This window comes from Gavia stellata, chromosome Z, assembly GCF_030936135.1.
Source record: "Gavia stellata isolate bGavSte3 chromosome Z, bGavSte3.hap2, whole genome shotgun sequence".
NCBI classification, from domain to species: Eukaryota; Metazoa; Chordata; class Aves; order Gaviiformes; family Gaviidae; genus Gavia; species Gavia stellata.
The window spans coordinates 40121014-40142483 of record NC_082637.1 but is presented as its reverse complement, the minus strand read 5'-3'; the positions used below and the strand labels follow the sequence as shown (position 1 = coordinate 40142483).

The window sequence follows — 21470 nt, the reverse complement described above, 5'->3', positions numbered from 1 at the left end:
ATTGATTCAATGCTCTGCAAAAGCAGACTGGAGAAGGAAGCCTCCGACACTCTTGGGGAATTAATGACTCAATTAAACAATCTTACTCAATGGAGAATTAGAGAGTTGTACACGCCTAGCACTCCAGAAAAGACTTGAGCTCTATTATCACATGTATGACGATGGTTAGCTAGAAGTCAGAAGGCCACAGGCACTACCGAAAATGCCCAAATTTTTGCCAAGCTAATTCAACATGGATTAGCTAACCTAGACCACCTACACCTTTTCCCTAGCTGAGACAAACAGTAGGGTATCACATAAATCCAGGGACTTGCCAGAAAGAAGTCACGCATGCGCTTACAACTGAATCCTGGAAAAATGAAGAGGAAATGATCTAGCCAGGGGTCAGGGCGGGGGGGCAGGGGGATGGAAGCCTCACAGAGGTGTTTTTATTGCCAAGTTATTCCAACTAGAAGTATTGCCCGGTCTGGCTCACTGCATGACACCACAACCATTTGCACTGTGGTGGTGGCAGAAAAAAAACCAACACGGATTAGCAGAGGGGGCCCAGGAGCTGCTAAAACAAACTATTGATCTAGGGACCTCATTTTGATGACCGCAAAAGCAAAACCCATTGTAATTTTGCCTCCTCATAGGCAAACCAAGACAAGCAGGTCAAGGCTCATGACCTAAACAAAAAGTATCCAAGCTGGAACTTCGAGAATAAGCCAGTCACACCAAGTCACTTACAGATACACAATTAAATTACTATTTCAGAAGACTGTGAGGTATGAACACAGATGGAAGATCATTTCTGACATCACACTTCTGTGATGTCAAATAACATGTGGACTCAGAATCCACACTCAGAATGGCTATAGAGACATATCTAAACTAAGTGTTTCAGAGCAATGTAGCTGGCAAAGCAGATAGCACAAGGGAAGCAGGTTTGGATGAAATCTGCCCACAAAGAGCATGAGGCCAGTGACTATACTTGTTTAAGACTCTCCCTGCATACCTCAAAGGAAGGACCAGAAGAAAGAGATAGTTTTGGTTTTATTATTGGTCTTCAGAGGACAAATTTCTTTACAGCTGCGCTACTAGTTTCCCTGTTCCAGTTTTTTCTGCTTGCTTTTTGGGGAGACTCCAGAGTAACAGAGAGCAAATGTCAGGAAAAAAATGATCTTTAGATGAAAGATGAGAAAAAATAGAGATACCCTATTGTTCTTTGGTCCTGAAAATACCTTGTGGTGACTGTATTGCTCCTAGAGTGGTCTCACAATAACAAGACCTTTCATCCGGGAGTCATTCTGAAAGACAAAGAACCAGCAGCAGTCCCCGCTAAATACTAAGCTACCTTACATCACTCACTTAAGATACGACATTACACTGCCTGACTCAGCAAATATCAGTGCTTGGAAGGACAGCACTGAAAAGCAATCAGGCTCATCATCAATGGATTACATTTTCTAAAATCTGAATTAATTTCAGCTCATTATCGAAATAGGAGCACAGAATGACTATCATACATTACTGTTCCATACAGGGTCACATCAGCAGCCTCTTCTAGAGCAGCAAGAGCTAGAGCAACCTGCCTTTTCAAAGCTGAGATCCTACAGAAAGGAACTAGCATCTGACAAGACAAATCAGTGCAATAACCTTGAAACTGAGAGGCCCAATGAACACTGAACTATTTTAGTAATTAACATAATTTGCACTGAAAAAAATTTGCATGTAAATGTACCCAGAGGTGAGCTGCACTCGGAACAGCTCAGTTATGCTGAGCAGGCAGTGGAGGAAGACCTAACACAGGTGTGCAGGGCACATGCAGCTGCTTTTACCTCCGAGATTACCATAGCAAGAGGTATGAACTCAAAAGGACTGGTATTTCCCAAATTGCTCATGCTCTGCTCCAAGCTCACGTGCTCACTCTCTCTAGCCACCTAGCAGGAAGGGACAAGGTGCTAAGGACTCCTGAACTACCTGGGAGGTCAAAAGCCAAGACTAAGAGGCTCTCAGGAAGGTTAAGGAAACCAAAGAACATACCGCTATTTGTTTTGTTTTTTCTGTAAAGTTTTGTGCTGTGTGCATAGTAACAAGGCTCAAGGAGGAGAGGACCTACCAGCCAGGGATGATGGTCGAGTTGGGATTGCTCAGGAGCACTCAACCCACCCACCTCCCTGGGACCTGTCAGCCTGCACCCCAAGGTACACCAAGGTGCTGAGAGAGGTGGCTGATGTCCTTGTGCAGCTGCTCTCCAGCAGCTCTCAAAGGTTGTGGAGAACAGGGAGGTCCCCAACAACTGGAGAAAGGCAAATGTCACACGTGCCTTCAAAAAAGGGCGAAGGCCCACCTGAGGAACCACAGACCGTCCAGCCTCCCATCAGTCCCAGGTAAAATCAAGGAGTGAGACCTCCTGGAGCCCACGTCTGGGCACAGGAGGGAGAAGACAGTGACGGGGAGCAGTCGGCAAGGATTTACCAAGGGTAAGTCATGCCTGACCCACCTGACTGCCTTCTGCGACAAAATCGTGGGGACTGGAGGAGAGCAGCGGATGTCACCTACCTCTTCTCTGGCCAGGCTTTCGGCACTGTCTCCCCCAGTATTCTTGTACCTGGGCTGGGACATTACAGTCTGGGAGGGAGGACGCACAGGTGGGTGAGGAGCTGGTTGGGTGGTGGGCTGACAGGGTGGTGGTTATGGATCGGACGCTGCCCAGAGGCTGGTATCGAGCGGGGTCCCGCAGGGTCTGTGCGGGGCCTGTCCTGTTCAGGATCTCCACCAGCGACCCAGAGGAGGGGATGGAGGGCATGTGCAGCCCTGGGGAGGGAGCAGCTCTGGGGCATGGCCCAGGCAGCAATGAGGGCCAGCAGTGCCTCTGGTAGTGTGAGCAGGACATGGCCCGAGAGCCAGGGGAGGACGGGGACTGTCTCCTCTGCTTGGTGCTTTGTCAGACCCTGCCTGGGTACTGCCTCCACTTTGGGGCACCAACACAGAACAGACACCAGCAGACTGGAGGGACTTCAGGGGAGAGTAACCATCCTGGTGACGGATGGTGGGACTGGAGCCCTTGCCCTCTGAGAAGAGGCTGCGGGACTGGGGATGGTTCAGCTGGGAGGAGGGATGGTTTCGGGGGCATCCAACAGCATCCTCAGCACTGATGGGAGGGAATGGAGGACTTGCAGCTGGGCTTTTCACAGTGGTGTGTGGCAGGAGGGTGAAAGGCAGCGACACAAGCTGCAACATGAGAAGCTCAGGCTGGAAATAAGGAGAAGCCTTTTCCCCAGGAGGACAGCCCAGTGGTGGAGCTGGTATCTGGGAAGGTGGGCTCTCTCCAGCTTTGGGGGTTTCACACCCCGACTGGGTGAAGCCCTGAGCAGCCCGGTCTGACCCCCCGGCTGAGCCTGCTCTGGGCAGGGGCTGGGACTGGAGACCTCCCCACGTCCCTGCCAGCGTGAGTTACCCTGTGATCCTATGAATACATCATAGGCATTGATTCAAAGCATCTTTGCAGTGACTTTACCTTCTTTGTCTCAAAGGGTCACTAAGCTGCTCGTGAAGGAGGGAGCAATGTCAGTAACACAAAAGCAGACTCCTGGAAACGTCACACTTTGAGCAACAAGGGGAAACCTGGAGGGTCAACACTGAGGTAAAAGTAACTGCAGTAGCCAGATTACAAAATCCGGTGCCCTAGCAGGCAGCGCTTTAGAGACTGTGTCCAAAAAATACGCCTAAAAGGTCAGCTATAAAGACAATTTCTGCGAACATCTCAGATGTGTAAGGATGCAGAAGTTCTGCACCACATTCCTGAATATTTATGCAGTGAGATCAGTCTAGATGCTGTCTGGGATATGTTTGTGAGCACTGCACTGAAGAGTAAATAGAGGCCGTTTCAACACACCAGGGAAGCATAGACAAAGGTGCCAGTAAGTTACTCAAATTTGATTAGCAACTACTAAATGGAGTTATTCTACTCAGTATTAGCAAATAGTTGCATAACCCACTCATAAACTGTTTGCAAACCTTGGAAGTTCTCTGCAAGTAAGAAATCATTAACAGATTTCATTTGCCTACAATATTAGGTCAAATTATAGTAGGCATCAAGTACATTCACACCACTTTTGGACTGTTGTGGAAAATTACAGATCTCAGGAGGCCCAAAACCTGTTTCATTGCTGATCTAATAAATACAATAAAACCAGCCATAACACTCATGTGAAAATTATTTCCCCTTGTTAGGAACAGAAACATTCTCCTAGAACAAAGCTCTGTGTACACCTTAGGAGATACAAGAAGACAAGAACAGTCAGCATTTGGGAAAATGTACTTGCAAGATAATGGCTGACTGAAATGAACATCAGACAACCACACACATTCTGCATATGTAGACTGACAAACAGGATTCACATGACTTTAAACAGCATGAAAACACCCAACAACAAGTGAAAGAAACAACTACAAGATAAAAAACCCACAAAGGTATGGGATGTGTTTACAGAGAAAGGAGAAAGGAAAAAACAAACCCACCTTGTGGGGTGTACATTTCCAGTTTCTCTTCCTCCCTCTCCCACTGTAGTATTCACATTCATGCAGCTAAACCGTGTTTGATTAGGAGGCTGATTTGGTGGAAAGCTAAACTTGGTTTGGTTTTCCACATGCACCCACCCCCCCAGGTTAATTTTCATACCAATAAGCTTCTCAGACCAAATAACAACATGGTAACTCTGCAGGAGCGGGGAGGACTGCAGAACTGCTGTAGTCTTAATTTAGATGGGATTAAACCACCATATTTTGAAGCACAAGTTAACTTCAGCTTAGATACCCACCTGGGTATCTGCAGGTTAGCAGGAAGCTTTAAAATCCTCCCTGCATTTCTACTTCCAGAACACCTGCAAAAATCTTTGAATCTCTATTCTTCTGCTCTAAAGCAAAATAAACACCTGACCATTCCCTCAGAGGGAGTTGACCCTTTCTGAACAGGTGTCACACATATCATTTGTCTTACCTACAAGGCCAACACCATTCTGTATATCAGCTCTTTACAGTGATCTGATTTCAAGGAATAACTTATTTGCTTTTTGGAAAATGTGACTCTTGTTTCACATAAATCTTAGAAGCAAAATAAAATGTGAAACATAATGAAAAAGCAAATAATCATTCCCATGCAGGTGACAAGACTAGTTAGCACCAGCTTGCTAGTCATTAGTTATCGGAAACTCATTGTTTTCTGTTGCTTCAGCCTTCAGAGGCCTTTAACACAAAACAAATGTCAAGGAAAGTTAAAATTTTTGTTGCAAGAGGAAAGTTATTTTTGTTGCCATTACTTCCTTGACTAGGAATGCCCATCACTAACCTTAGGTCATTACAAAAATCATAGATATATATTTATGCACTCCTACCTGATTAGATTCTGGCACACGTGGCATCCTGCAGGACACCTGTGATGAAAGATGGATAATTAATACATGCTTGTATAAAAGAAAACATCTGTAATGGTATTCATAAAATATCAATTTACCTGTGAAAAGATTCTCATCAACAGTATTAAAGGCTGTGTTCTTCTGCACTCACCCCTGGAAGATGTACTGAGTAACTTCAGTGATTTGTTTGGCATGTTACATCTCACACTGTATGTCAAATCTGCATTTCATAGATGAGTTATCCATCTTATCTACGCTACACTATCCATGTGTTCGAAACAATATGATCAAAATTACAAGTTTACATTCTCAGAACGTGATCTCATGGAGTTTATTTAGGCAACACCATCAACTAGATACACAATCTGGAATGCCAAATTATGTTCACTTTCTCAGGTCCTAAAACACAGGTTGGGGATTTGATGTTTTCCTTACTCTTTTCACACTCTAGGCCAGCCTGAGCAGAAACCTCTATCTCAGAAGACTGTGATCAACAGCAGGCATTATTCTGAGGAATGGAGAAAATGGTGGTACAGGAGTAAGAATTCCTGTGCAGCAGTTACTCCATGTAACTCAATCTCTCAGTTGGATACCATACCGCAGTTTTGGTTATTGGACTGAGAGCAACACATCTTAGAAGCCTAGGAAGGTCAATTTTTGCCAATTTCTAATTAAAACGAACAGCCTCATTTAAAACGTACTGGTGACAGTATCTGTGAAAACCCATAAACACCAGCAATCACCAACTGGGGCATTGCAAAACTGCAAAGAATTTCATCCAAGCTACACATGCCCATAAAAAATTATTCTGATTCTTTCTAAATGTAACCGAAAGAAAGTGAAATTCTTTGTTTTACCTGTGAGGATCTTTTGAACTGGGAATGATGTGTGCACATTCTCTTTTACTGAAGACCTCTTCGATCCAAGATTTGGGGGACTGAAAAAACATTTCAAATGTAATTGTACTCCTGCACCTAAGAACATAATGCCAAAAATTGCACTATAACATCTACATGGCTGTATACACATAACACATAATTCAGAATGATTCCCATCACGGTGTTAGATGAAACCAAACACTGTAAGCTGAAGCTACAGCTCTGAATAGTTCTAGCCCTTCACCCCCAAGCTCTACACAGCCCCACAGAAAGATCAATATTAAAATTTATTCTCACCCCTCACTAATAAACATGAAAATTATCTAGAGGATCTGTCAAACACAGGTACAATAGAGGAAGTGGTAAGGATGAATCAGAACTGCTTAAAGGCCTGCAAGTCCCTTCTACCAGAAGACTAGCAAATGGCAATCTCACTAAAGCTCTAAGTGTCAAAAAAGGCAAGATTTTCTTTCTACCTGAAAGAGACAGTTGATTCCTTCTTTTACTATTCTTAACAGAGTTACGAATAGATTCATCCTGGTTATATGTTTGCTGAACTAGGACCACAGTGAAATGAAAAAGCATGGACCAAAGACCAAACCTAGCACTTAGAGTGTATGTCGGGTGGGTTTTTTCCACTGGCCTCCTGGGACACTGTGAAACTGTCTCAGTGAAGCCTGTTGCAGCTGAGTAAACTGAACAGTCACTGTGGTACACCATTTTTTTTCAAAGAATCTCACTGGGAGTGAGATTGAACCTCTTTCTCTTCAGGTCTCTCAGGATCAAATTCCCTGAAAGGAGTGATAGTTTTTGGATGCTGAACTTGGAAATCTCTGGGACTAAATTTAGTAAACACTGGAAGCAAAGGGTTTTTTCTTGTCTTAAAAGAGAACTACCCCCACAATGAAACATGCAATGGACAGCTATTTTATCATTAAGAGTAAATACAATTACACCAACCATTATTATCTTTGTTTCTCATGTTCATCTCACTCTCTACCTATCTGTTGTGTACCTTATACATAGCTCTCTAGGACAGGGCACAGTAGTGTCCTGGTTTATGATTAGGCATACAAGGCAAACAGTAATCAAATAATAAACATTGACTCCTTTATTTACTCATGTTTAAAAAAACCTGTTCCTCTGCAAAATGTCTACCCTGTAAAAATACTTATGCTAACTACTTGTCTTCATACTTGTTTGTAAAATGTGTCTTTCATACAGTGACTTAGAAAAGAATTAAATTCATGAGAATGCCCGTAATTCAACTTACTAAGGGTACTGCTGGGAGGATTTTATGGATGGGGTTCAGCAATAATTCTTATAAAAGAGAATACCTCTCTTTTATCTCCTGAACGGAATTATGATCCTTAATAAAGCAGGCCCATTTGAGGTTTTTTACTTCAGCTTCACATCCCTAAATACCCCCGCATAAACAGTCATGCAGTTATGGAGGGCCAAGAGCTACCTGAGTGAACTATCGGCTTGTCTGCAGGTAGGGACCCAGCATCCACCAAGACTAATAGGAGTCCTGCCTTTGGTTTTAAAGTACTCTGAAACAGGCCTCCACTGACAAAGATGAAAGAGATCATTAAAAAGCAGTTTGCTGGTATTGGTGTGCATGCATATTCTTCTGGGAGCAACTAATTGAATTGTGTCTGGTTGAGCTTCGAATGAAGGAGTAACAGCATGGAAGACCCTCAGGGCTGGACAGAGCACAGGCACGCAAGAAAACGAATTAGCTTAGAAAGAGACCTACTGAAGACAAGGTGCAAAAATTAAATCCAGAGAGAAACCTTGGAAACAGTGAAGCAAATTTCGTTTCCTGAGGGCAGGTACACACTGCTCTCAAAAACCTTTTGGTAGTGTTCTCCTAGCAATCAGTATTGTTCTATGGTTCCTAAACTACTTTATTCTAGTTGTTTGAGCTACCAAGCAAAACAGTGAAATGTTTCTAATATTACAATACCCTGGGACTCTGATTTTTCTGAAGCCCATTACAATTTCTGGTAACTGGTTTTCAATCAGAACTAGGGAACACAAAATCTTGTGATGTTATGGGATGGCTTGGATAAGAATGAACTTTAGTAAACTTTTCATTAACAGGAAAGGGTGTGACAGAATGGCCAAGAGGTTGACAAGCCTTACAGCATTTACTGAGGCAACATGCCCAGCCTTGTGAGAGAATAACAACATCCAACTGCTGCCACTTGAATTTAGTAAGAGCACTAGTAGTTCAAAGTAATTCTGAGCAAGCTGCTGGCATTGCACAGTCTCAGGTAGCTTCCCTTGAGCTACTTTACCTCCACCGTGACATATTCTGGAAATCAAGCGTTATCTGGGTATCTTTCCAGGTGTGAAGGCCGGCATTGGAGATACACAGCCCAGTGTAACTGGGAAGTATTCCATTAGCCTAGGCACCAACAGCAAAACACGCTGCCAGCTGAGTAAGGCAATGGCACTCGGCTAATCCATATGTGAATACACTTGAAAAGTGGTGTCAAAGAAGGTTTTATCTGCAAAGCACAGTGTTCCTCATCAAAAAGTTACACAATACAACACAGAACACAAATCAATAATTTTAAAGGGGGGAGAGGTCATCTGGTACACAACAGCTGTTTGGTGTGGTTATTTCAAACCAAAATATAACTTACAGTCCCCAGGGATGGCAATACACTGTGTGAGTTGAGGTTACAACACCTGATATGGGAGATGAAAAGGCTGCTTCTCTACTATCAGCTTGTTGAACATCTAAGCTGTCTGCTAAAAAACATACCTTGTTTTAAAAAATTCCTTTTTTTAGATTTTGGAGGGTGGTTGGGGGTTAAGACGAAAATATCAATGCTTAAAATTCTGGATGTTTTGTGTATCCTTTTTCAATTTGGTCCAAAAGCACCTGTGTTTTTCTGCAACTCAGGCAGCAAGGGCAGTGACCAACACACGCCACAGCTGATCAGGCCACTCTAGTCACAATGGGTCGGGCTCAAGGTCCAACAAAGCCAATGGAAAAAAAACACCTATAGCTTCAGATGACATGCCATGAATCTAACCTTGCTACTATAGAGGTCATTGACAAAAGTTCCCATTTATTTCAGATGAACAAGATCACTATGAAATCTATTTGACCTTTGAATCGCGAAGCCCCAGGGACGCACCTCACCCAGTGGCACAGAGACTCCCTTGCACAACACTCATCTCCCTGAACTCCACTTCAGGATTCTCAGTAAACAGGACTGAAAACAACATTTCAAAGTGCAATTGATACAACGCTGGGAGTCTTCACCCTCCCCTGCAAAGAAACATAGTATCTTCCCATACAGATATTTCAACATTAATCTTCGCTTATTTACATAAAGAGTTTGCCTGAGTGTTGCCTATGCTGCACTCTTTCACCTCCTTGCTTCCTGTGATTTTTACATTTAGAAAAGCAGTACTTGGATAGCATATCATCTGTATATGATCCTGACGAAGCCTGTAACTTTAACGTTCATTTTCATCTCAAATGATAAACGTGAATATAGCAAAAAACATCGTTTGCAAAGTCCACCATTTTTTTCTTTAATGAAGTTCCTGAACAGATGGTACTACTTAAAAATATATATATTGAAATTCCAACCAACCATAGGAAAAAATAAAATACAAGACTGTATCACTGTATTTCCATGTGAAGGACAAATTTCAAAACTGAAACACTGTGAGATGCATTTACCATCATTCTTAACTTTATATAAGGTGAAATCTTCATTTGGTATGTAAAATTTACACCATAGCAATAACATTCATTTCTTAATTTAAGGCTCTACTTAGGTTTCTAAGGTAATTGTATAATCAGGAAAAGGGTTTTAAACCTTCATGCTTTTTACAGTCATCCACGACTTCAGGGCTGGGCAAGTAAAAATGAAAACAGGAGACTTCTGAACTGCTGTTTGTTTGTCCTTGGTTCCTAGCTTTGTAAAAGACCTCTGTAACATGTATTTCTCCTTTCATAAAACTGGCTAACATTTCAAAACTGTCACCATTTAATTAAACTTCAACAACAAATTAAAATTTCTCCCATCACTACAGTGAGATACACATACCTCAGCCAGCATCAACCCGTATCCTTTCTACCACCAAACCCTAAAGGAGACAAAAATACAGCTACATGTTCCTTCTGACTGGCAAATTTCTGTTCTGATATACAGAAGACCTGAAGCCAAGTTTATATCGCAATTTTCCTTCCAATTTTCCTTCCAGAAAGTCCTGAGACTTTTGTTTGGAAGTTTTGCCTTCTCATTTCTCGCCAGTCTGAGGATTAGGATTGCTGCTTATACTTCCCTGCCACAGAAGAGGCTTTGGAGATTTCTAGACTGATTTAGTCAATGGAGTGGCAAGAGTTTGGCTCTGAAATTTAAGGCACATGAGTAGTTTTTAGAAAATTGCTTTTAATCACTTCTCCAATATCTTTAATGTCTGAGATCCTTGCATAATATGGTGTTAAAGGGACACTGTCAGGTCAAATTTGGTTAAACATAACTAATGTTCAAAAATTAGGGTTTCCAGAACTAAAGAAAGAGATCAGAGCACAAAATTTAGAGAAACACCTGCACCACTCATTTCTTTCAAATCCTTGCTGATGGAGAGTGAGAGCAGACAAAACCTAAAAACCCAGCCTAGCACAGAGGTAACCTGTCCTCCAAAATCCGGGGAAGCCATCAGCGAGGCGAGTGACTGCGCCACCATCCTGCTGAGGTCACCAAGCAGGCACGCAGAGTTTGGCTCACCTGTATCAGAGGATGGGGCGACGCAGCCCTGCAATCACCTGCTGTACTGGTGCCTGCACTGATTTCACCACTCAACCATCCAGCGCAAAGGGGTGAATGCTTCAACTTTTGCTGCTGCTTTCTTCTGCCCCAGCCCACCCCACCCCCCAATAAAGGACTTGCCAAAGTCAAAGCCTTTAGATGCACTGCACCAATCAAACGCTGATAAGTAGAGGCTAATGTGCATTTGTCCTGCTCCGGAATTAGCTTTACTAAACCAAGATCTGCAAGAAACATTCAGCCCCTCCAAGACCAGACAATAAGCACTGTTCATTGGTTGAGTACCAAACTCAGGAAAACTAGGTTAACCTGCCCATACTAAACAACAAATTTTTAGTACCATTAGCTGTACTTATGTCCCCTTTGGTGTGAAAGGCACAGACACATACACTTTCTAATGAAACAGCATGCTGCTCCAGACACTGTTCAATTCCCTCCAAAAGGAAACTAAAAGGACATCTCTGTGTCAGAATAATTTCATCCATTATTGAAATATAACCATTTATTGGACAAAACAGCAACAACTGCCTTTAATGGCACATTATAGATCCAGACAGGGGCAGATGATGAGAAATCGTAAAATGACTACCCAGTTTAAATAACAGGCTAGTTCACTTAGGCAAAGTACAGTCGCGCTGGAAACTAGCCAGAACAATCAAGTTGTAAGTCGCTTACTGAAACTGCAACAAATGTGTACTGATAAAAGAAAGCAATAATTTCTATCTTGTGTCTTAGCCAAAACATTACTTCAAGAGCCAAAAAGTGCTGCCAAGCACCATACCTCAGCTCTGCACATACTGTGTGTGTAGTGAATCCACTACACACAACCACTTTTCTATGGTACTTCTCAAGAATTTGGGTTTTTCTAAAGATCTTAACTATTAGAACCAGTATTTTTGCATTGCTGAGCAGGTTTGGCAGAATCTCAGCAAAAATAAAGTATAGTAACACATCATATAACTCTTTTTCCAGTTCAGAAATTATTTGTTCCACTCAAAGTGATTAGATGAAAGCAAACACTCATTAAACAGCAACAGATAATCCTGGGGCTAACAGATCTGCCTCAGGACTCCAGTATTCTTATACAGTACCTGTAAAGAACTTTTACTGCGGATGGCAGGAATTAGAAATACCCAAAAGATCCAAAACTGCTTTTCAGTGCCTGGGAAGGAGGGAGACACCATTTTCAGGTGAAAGCATACCTGTAGGAAGTCAGTGTAGGGCAGTGTGTGACCTATCCTTATTCGAATACACAGTGAGGGGAAGGAAAGAACAACTTCCCCTTATTACAGCCACTGCAAGAATCCAGCCTCTGCGTTCAGCACAGTGTCCTAAACTATCTTAAACTCCTTTAAAAATTAACTACACATAGAGCAGGTCACTTGCAAGAACCTTAGATACCTGAAACAAAGCCAGAGTTCTTGTACACTAACACTCAAGACTATTTCGTAAGAGCTCAGCCTATGAGCACATTGGTGTCTCTTGAACTGTTACCCCTGGGAACTCTTCCTGAGCTATAAAAGCTAAGGTGGACTTGCAGGTATCATCATTTTATGCGTAATAATTCTTAAGTGAAAAACAGGACTTCAGCAGTATTTCTGCATCCCGTGGCAACTGGTAAATTACTGCCAGCATTAAAGAGATTTCCAACTTAACAGGCTGTCTTGCATAAGCTTTTCAGGGCAGGAACTTTCTGGTTCAGCATCCATTACATGCATGCTTATGGTATGAAGTAATATAACAGCTGGTTGTAACAAAGAACACCACTTTGGATCCACGTAGGGTAGAAGGGCATTATAAAACTCCAGGGTCTTGTGCAATGAAATATGAACCCAATGTGAGGTTTGCAACAAAATCTCAGGTCTTCTAGAATGTCCTTGTGTTCAGGGTATGCTGTCAGAGGACAACAGCCTGGCTTTGCACCACACACATGCTGTGGTTCCCCTCACCTCCATCACTACAGTACATCAGTACATCTGTTACTAACTAGCATCTTTTGCTTTTCCCACCTTTCTTACATACTCCTTTGCCCAAGTGTTCAGGACTCTGCACATCTGTGGAAATACTGCATTCTAAGTAATTGAATTTGCTAGAAAATTTTCATCGCAACATTTCAAAAAGACTTACAAAAATATTGAGCAAATAATTTCATTTGAATGCTGCCACTGTTGTTCACCAGTTCACCAAGCCCAACTGTAAGACAACTATCAGTTAATCCCAAACTGCCTCTGCAGGCAGACTGCAGATTCAATAGCACTGAAAAGTTTCTGTATTTTCCACTTTTAAAGATAACATGTCATTTCAGGTCACAGCAGAATTTCTGTGATTATTCCCTAGTAATTAATTCAAATGCAGATCTGAGATTCTCAGATCTTCACAGATATACTACCTACACTAACAGAAGAGAAGTCACCTGTGCTAGCAGGGTAAATGCACACCCAAGTCAAAGAGAGATAACAGAACTTGTTAAAAATCTTCAGTCATACTGAAGAGAGATTTTAGATTATTTTCCTTAGCACAGATGGAGCGCGTCACCTTCTCAGAAATACATAAATTCAGTCTTCAACCAAGAGCATGCTATGGCATTTTCTTTCACATTTAACCAACTGCACTTAAAAGCTAAGTATGTATGCCAAAGTGCTTTTCTGGATTGGGGCCTTACATGGAAGGTTTATAAAAACGTTTCCAGTATTTTGATCCCAAACTTAGCCAATAAAACAAAAACACTTTGACTGTAAAGGGCTTTCCCACATGTTGCTTCTGACCTCAGAGTAGACCACGGAACACAATTGGAAGAGTATTTCTGAATGCAAATAGCAGTGCGGTCCTGACAACAAAACACAGGAAATACTAAATACAAAATCCTCTCCTTGTCAAAGAAGCTCCGGCTTGACCCCTGTGGCACAACGCTAGCCAGCTGATGGAAAGCTTAGCCCAGTCTGAAAGACTAGGCCTTTAATTGAGTTATTACTTTTCACTTTTTAAGTTTATTAACTAATCAGTTAAGCCCTTCTGCTATACTTGAACAAGTAATGTTTTGGAAAAACACATCAAACAGTACTGCCCCAAAAGCACACCCAGCTCAGGGTGCAGGTGCTCATGGAGGGACTCCTGGTTTGCAGCTGGAGGGTCCAAGCAGACTCTCCTGTCCCCCCGCACAGCCCATGGCACTGAACTAGAGGGGGAAGGCCCTCACCTTAACATTTCTGCCAATAGCCCAGGCTTTTTGAAAATGACCCAAACACAAGAAATCTCAAATCACAATTTATTTTCCTCAGCCCTATCCGTGAAACAAGCCCCAAAAGCATTACTAAAAAACCTAAATTGGCATTAGACATTAAAAACAGGTTTCCTGGTCCGTTCCCCAGCTGGAAATGACAAAAAAGTCTCTATGACATGAAACATAATTTGGCCTTCCACCTAAAATAAGCCACTCCAAAACCCACTGCTCTAGAAGCATGGTGATTGTGGAGAAAGTTTGGATCTGGCTGGTTTATAAGTGTGGCCCATACAGGCAATGAAAAAATCTTTGCTTAAAGCTGAAAGCAGCTACCTTACTAAAAGCTAACATTTGTCTTACATTGCCAGCATCAGAATACAATATAATACTGTATATCATCTCCTCTTACACAGCCAATTCAATGATCAGTATAGAATGTGGATTATTTAACAAGCTAGTCATACATTATGATACAGAAAGACATCTTCTAAAGATATTAATTAATGGAAAACATCCCAAATTGCAGAATAAAATAGACACACAAAACCTTTGGCAAACAAGAGCAGGCACCAATACTAGAGCAAGAAATGGCAAATTAATCCAAACTATAGTTACAAATTATTATAAGACAAAAGTTGCAGTTTCCTTAATGAACACTCCTGCCTGTCTCGCTGACAATATTTTGGAAGTCAGTAGTACCACTCATATCCCAAAGAAAATCAAACATTTGGTCTTCTGTTATTAACTAAAGCAATATAATCAGAAAATCCCACAAATTCAAGGCAAGTTACATGTCCCCTTTGAAACGATCTTGTTTCAAGCCATTTTAAAGAAGTGAAAAAACAGGCAGCCATAAGAAAATGATGCTTCAAGTATATTACTCAGAGGGTCAATACAATGCTTCAAATCTTGCTCAGATTTCCACTTTGGGATCAATGGAAGCCAGTGCTCCTTCTTTGTTCAGCACTTGATGTTAGCGAAGAGCTAACCAACTTGCTGCTTTTGAAACTGGGTCTCACCTACCTAGCACTGAGCGATCACAGAGATCAACCACTCACTGCTGTTACAAACGCATTCCCCTCCATCAAAGGATTCAACATTGTACAAGCACAAAACACTTCCCAGTTTAAACCAGGAGAAGGAAGAGAAGAAAAACCCACCAAATGCCACAGACCCACAAACAGCTGCCTCAGCCCAGCTGAAGGAAGAGCCAGCCACAGCCTGGGAGCAGCCACCGGTGACTGCAGGGACGGAAACGTCCTCCTGCCCCTTTGCCACAGAGGCCATCTGAACACACCCTCGGGCTCTCCACCAGGTCTTGCCACACCTTCGGCCTCCTGTGCCAAGACACGTTCTGCAACGCCAGCCTTATCACCTGGTTTGTTGCACTGGAGGTTGCAACAGCAGCTAAAGGGACCCCCAAAGGCTGGGGGAGGGTGCTGGGCAGCGAGGACCAGCTGTGGTTGCTGTTTATGCTGGGCTGGAGAGGGTGACCCAGCAGCCATCACCACTGCCCTCCCAGCACCGAGCCGGGCTGCAACTCCTGGCCTCCACCACGCCAGGCTGCGCTCCCAGGCACTCTCCCCTGCAACCTAAAAGGTCTCTGCTCCATCCCACTGCCAACACCTCTCCCCCAGCTCGCAGCCCCAAAGTCCACCCAGCCTTCTGGGAGCGCTCCCTGCTTACCAAGCTGCCTGGCTGCATCTGTGTTCCGACGGTCTCCTGAGATGCGCCGGCAGGAGGGGTGAGGGAGGGGCTGGAGCCGGGACAAGGAAGGCGATGCAAGCAGCAGGGACAGGGTGACCTTGCAGAGAGGGGTGAGGTTGCATGGCACCGCCACCCAGCCTTTCCAAAACGCTGGTGAGCCGGCGGGCGGAGGGACAGACATAGTTCATAAGCACTTGGGATGCACTAGTAGAAGCTCCTCTACCCCTCTTTGGGGGTTAAATTGCACCAATAAAAGGTAAATAAATGCAGTAATTTATAGCAGTAGGGCTGTGATCAAACCTGGGATCATCCCACCCCAGCCAGGCTGGTAAAAAATTTATACCCACAATCCGACCTCAGCCATGCAGCCTAATCCAGCTAACACTACAGTCACAACAGGCTACCAACCCTTTACAGATGTGACCGAGTCCCTCATCACCTCTGTGTAACCCCTAGCACTACATGGCAGCTAGGAAACCACTTTTATAATGAAAACATGTTATTTTTTTGACACCGCAGGGCTGGCACCAAGGCACAGCCATGGCTGTTTACCAAGTTCGAGACCATTACAGCATTGAAGGCTGGGAAGCGAGCATCTGTCCTCTCACAGTTCCCGTGCAGAGTTTCGTCATTACTGACGACACCAAAGAGGGCTGAACTCAATTCTCATCACAGAGTCTTAATAATTAGGGAAAAACAGAAGCATTCATTTCATTAGTAACCCAAGCACATTTGATTTGGAAGCAGCGACAACAAGATGTCACACTACCAGTGTGTTTTAAAAAACCCTTTTTCTGACTCGCATTTATCAACATGCAGCACTACAGCATCCAGCTTCTGCCCTGATGAAAAGAACAGCAAGAAACACCAGAAACTGTTTTTAGATGCCTCCTTCTGTTCCTGTACGATGGACAGAGGGAACTGGACAACTCAGAACAGCGCGTACCAGCAACAGCACTACAGCAGAGATGTAAAGCAATGTTAGCCCCAGGGAAAGGATGAAGACAAGTGCTTAATAAATCCTGCCTTTCTTGAGGCTTAAGCACTTTACTTAGAGCTATGGCCCCTCAAAGAGTCCTTCTTTTCTTTCAGGAATGTCAGGAGAAGGTACAACCAGCTCTCAAAAACTGAGGTAAAATGTTAGAGATGAGAACGTAAAGGAAAAGAACTGGTAATTCAAAGCATACAAAGTGGATCACAAGGGTTCACCTAGTATGCATGTTGCACATAAATATATTTAGATATTACAAGAATCAGGGAAGCTTTACACCACAGTTGATAGAGCCACTCTGAAAACAACTTCAAGGGAAGATCCAAACTTGCTAAATCATGGCCACCTCAGCTTCCCGTTGTGCTGTGAACTGCCTGAAGAATCTCAAACTCATTACTGCAATTCTCAAAAAACTGGATTACCCAGCTTGGACCTACAACCTCCCCAGATAGTATCCAAAAGCCTGTAGATCAGCTTGTTGGGGGGCTCACATGTGGGGTGACCCACCTCTTCAGCTGACATGGTGCTACTGAGTGAAAAATAAAGTTAATATTAACCAAGCCATGAAAAGGCAGGATGAAGGAGTGACTTACTTAGGAAAAGAAGTAGGAAGAGTATTGCATAGTTCACATAGATTTTCCTCCTGGGAAGGTTTCGTTCAGCTTCGGCAGATGTAACCAGATTAGATCCACGCTGGTAAGACACTGTAAATGGGATACAGCAGTCCAGCATGGTCTCTGGCATCCTATTTGTAACACTAGTCATGTTCAGAGTTGTGCTTATAGCAATGCGAAGGGATTGACCTTCTCTCTTACTGCTGCAGCCTTCCCCTGACATGCTGTTCTGTACCTCAACCCCACTTTAAAGACAGTACTATAAATTGAGGACGATTCTGGCCCCATGACCATTAAAACCTGTTTTCTATTATCTCTGGGCATGTGCCAGTGTGGTTATGCAGAGACAAACAAGAACTCCTTGGGATGATACAGAAGAGACACGCTGCAGCTGCCCAGACCCTGAGGTTCTCCACAAACAAAGCGGCCACAAGGTACAGAAAGTTTGACTGGTCCCAGAGGGACCTACGCTCTTACATGCCAACAACATTATTGAAAACTGGTACCTAGGCACATAGATTGTTTAGATGTTTTTGAAAATATTACCTGCAGCCCAGAGTGGAGTACTGTGCATGCTGCATAATGGTGTGCATGCATGGACAGACAGGTATTTACTGAGATCTCATTTTCCTTTACGAGCTGTAGAAATTTCAAATTTGCCTACCTTCCGCTCTTTTAAAACTACTACATGACTTTTTGCCTTCCGCTTAGGTAGTCACAAATGGGGGGGGGGGAAGGTAACAATTGTCTTATCTTCTCCCTATGCCTACAACACTACAAAAAAAAAAAAAAAAGGTGGAGCTCAGAGAGCAATGTCTTTCTCTGGTATGGTTCTGTACAACTCTTATGTTTTCTTTCTGATACTGGTTACTTCCAGGGACAAAAGGCTTCAGTACATTCACTATTGGGTAACTTCTGTGCCCCTAACCTTGTAACAGCCAAGAAAGGTTCAGCATTTGTCCCTTATCAAGTCACAAAACGATTAAGAAAACTTAGGTTCAAACGTAACCTAACCTATTTGCTGTTTATCACGTTTTTTCATAACACTATATAAGCCTGTTACTACTTTAAATAAGGTTGTTATGGTATAATATAAACTTACCAAAGAAAAGTCTGCAAACTGATTTCACAACTTCAGAGCATAATTTTCATTAAAAAGCAATGATGATCCTTCCGTAAACTCATTTTAGCCTTATACCAGTATAAGCTTATTCTTACTGGTAACACTGCAGTTCCGCTGGGAGGTCCAAAATACATTAAATCTCTAAAAACTGGCCACTCCATTTTGGTACCAAGAAAAGGAGATTGTGGTTTAACTTCAGGTATTCACAACTTAAAACACTAGCTCATTTTTTCTTAGTGTACAAGCAGATACTGCGTATTTTGAAAATTATATTCATAAACAGAAATACTCACAAAGAATTTCCCAACTTATATCAGCAAGAATGTCAGAAATGGGTATGTTAGATATGTTGCTACAGCATGATCTGTGTGAACAACCATCCAGCCACACTATTTTAACTATAGTAGCAGAGCCCTGTTCTTAAAACCCCAATGTCTGAATCATATACGTTTCATCTCAAAATTTAAAAAAAAAAGGCTTCAGTCAGCATCAGAGTAAAAAGAAGTGAAAATTCACTAGAGCCAGACGCATTTTTCTTACATGTTACATATAACTGTTGTAAACGTCATGGCATTCAAATGGTGCTACCACAAAATTACCATGCTATGACCCGCTTGTAGCGTGGGCAATCCTTTTTGCTGGAAGCCTTTCACGGCTACTAGAATATAAGCAGATGTGTGTGTATAAAATCACTCAAGTCCGTATCTGCAGAAGCACAGGGGGGTAATCGGCACCAACAACAAAACATTAAATCATTGGCAAAACAGCCCCCCTGTAGCCTGAGGTTTCCTCTTTGCCATCAGTCCAACAGATCTGTTCTCTCTCCAAGCCGCCTGGACTTCCAGGTGAAGTCTGATGCCACTGACAGATGTGCCCAGATGCCACTCATGACACGGCAGGTGCAATGGGTACCAGAGCTCATCTAGATGCCGCGCTCCGGTAAGCTGGCCGCCCCATCGCCCACCCCGTACGGAGAGGCCGCTCTCTCTCAGGCCGAGGGGACTTTGGCCCGGATGAGGACGAAGAGGATCAGCCCCAACAACTTCTGCTCCTCCGGCAGCAGCCCTCTGCGGGGGATTTCGCAGCCCGTCCGCGGGCGGAGAGCAGCGAGAGCCCCGGCCACGCCACCCCCCGCGTCCCGTCGCCGCCCGTACCGCCCTCACCTGTGGGGCCGCGGGTTCGCGGCCGCCCTGGCGGGGTCGGCACGGGGCTGCCCGCGCTCGGCGGTCCTCCGCCGCCGCGCAGCGCTCGCGGTGCGGGTGCCGCCAGCCGCCCCCCCGCCAGTCCCGGCCGCCGCGGCAGACGGAGCCCAGCTGCGAGAAGAGCAGGTCCCGCCACGCCGCCATGCCCGCCGGCGATCCTTGTCCCGCGGCGGCGGGGCGGGCGGGCGGCGCCTCCGCGGGGCGAGGCGGCTCCCGGGGCGCCGTCCTTTACCCCCGGCTTTTTAGTTATTTATTTGCCTGGTTGTTTTTTTCCCCAATATTGGAAGGTGCACGCTGCCCCAAGGCAGCAGGCGAGGTTTGCCTCTGCGGGACAGCCGAGCGCCGGTTCTGCCTTGGCTGCCGCTCTCCCGGGGCGGGGAGCCCCGAAAGCCGGGCTGGGCGCCCGCTCCGCAGCCCCCCTCGGACGCGCTCCTCCTGGGGCCCAGCGGCGCTTTTCTTCGGCCCTGCCAGGTTCTTCATCACGGCGAGAAACCGGATCACAGGTATCCCAAACTCAACATACGATTTTTGGCTCAAGTTTGCCTGCATCTCAGCTCCCCCTCTAAAGCCTGAGTTTTTTCCCCGGTCATTTTTTAGGGTATTGTGAATATAAATTCATGTCGTAAGTTAAGGTTACAGCACTCATGATAAACCTAACGGGAAGGTCTACGAGGAAACCAACAATTCTCTCTTGAATTACGAAGACTTGAATCATATGTAATCAACACATTATTGAAAAGCAAAAGGCAAAAAATAAAGAGTAACTGGATTACAGCTCGTGACAGTGAACAACTCAACCTGTGTACAAGAAAACCAGTATGTGACCAATGTGTTAATTAAAATTTTCATAAAGTGACAATATTTGGATATAAACACAAACTTTTGAATACTTAGGTTGTTGATCTTCCTATTCCTCTTCACAGACTTGCATCACTTTTTCCACACTGACAAAGAAAACTCAAAGGAGGAACCTCAACACCCCTTCAGCAGTTATCACCATCTCCTGCAGGGCTGGAGCCCTTGAACACACTGAGGACCACAGCCATCAGAGCAAAACAAGTACCTGTGGCAATTATAGCCGGTTGTACCCAGTGTGGACTAACACAGCAGGCATACACCATTCTCCCTTTATTCTGCGTTTCATTTTGTTTCAAGTCCTCTGTGTTTCCTCCAACTTGTCTCCCAAACCTCACTTTTCTTTCAGTCTCCATTTTCTTTTGTCTCAAACTTATCCTCTTCCTATAATCAATCCCAGCCTCCAGTTCTTTGGTTTCTCTGCCCTGCCCTTTCATCTGCTTTTTGCCTAATGTTTCTTTTATTTTGTTGGTTTCAGTGGTGCCATTGTATTGACTGTGAGCACCAATGTCCGCCTGCCTCTGGATTTTATCTGTATTTCCTATCCACTAACTCTTTCTAGCTGCTTCTCCCATTTTCTGGTCTCTCCATTTCTAATTTTCCTGCCCAAGTCTCATCTTCCTCCGTGGTGCCCAGCTCTCCCTCCTCTTCCCCTAGAGGAGAGTCCTGCCATCAGACC

General features: G+C 44.0%; 1 protein-coding gene across 1 annotated transcript in view; it reads right to left on the bottom strand.

Moving 5' to 3' along the window:
- Positions 1 to 20080, bottom strand: part of TRPM6 (transient receptor potential cation channel subfamily M member 6) — a 67625-nt gene extending 47545 nt beyond the window's left edge. Inside the window, exons 1-3 of the mRNA XM_059834162.1 lie at positions 19889 to 20080; positions 6257 to 6336; positions 5379 to 5417 (exon numbers count right to left, since the gene is read on the bottom strand). Coding sequence (XP_059690145.1) covers positions 5379 to 5417; positions 6257 to 6336; positions 19889 to 20080 — 311 coding nt within the window. The remainder of the gene's footprint in view (positions 1 to 5378; positions 5418 to 6256; positions 6337 to 19888) is intronic.
- Between the last annotated feature and the right edge of the window lie 1390 nt (positions 20081 to 21470).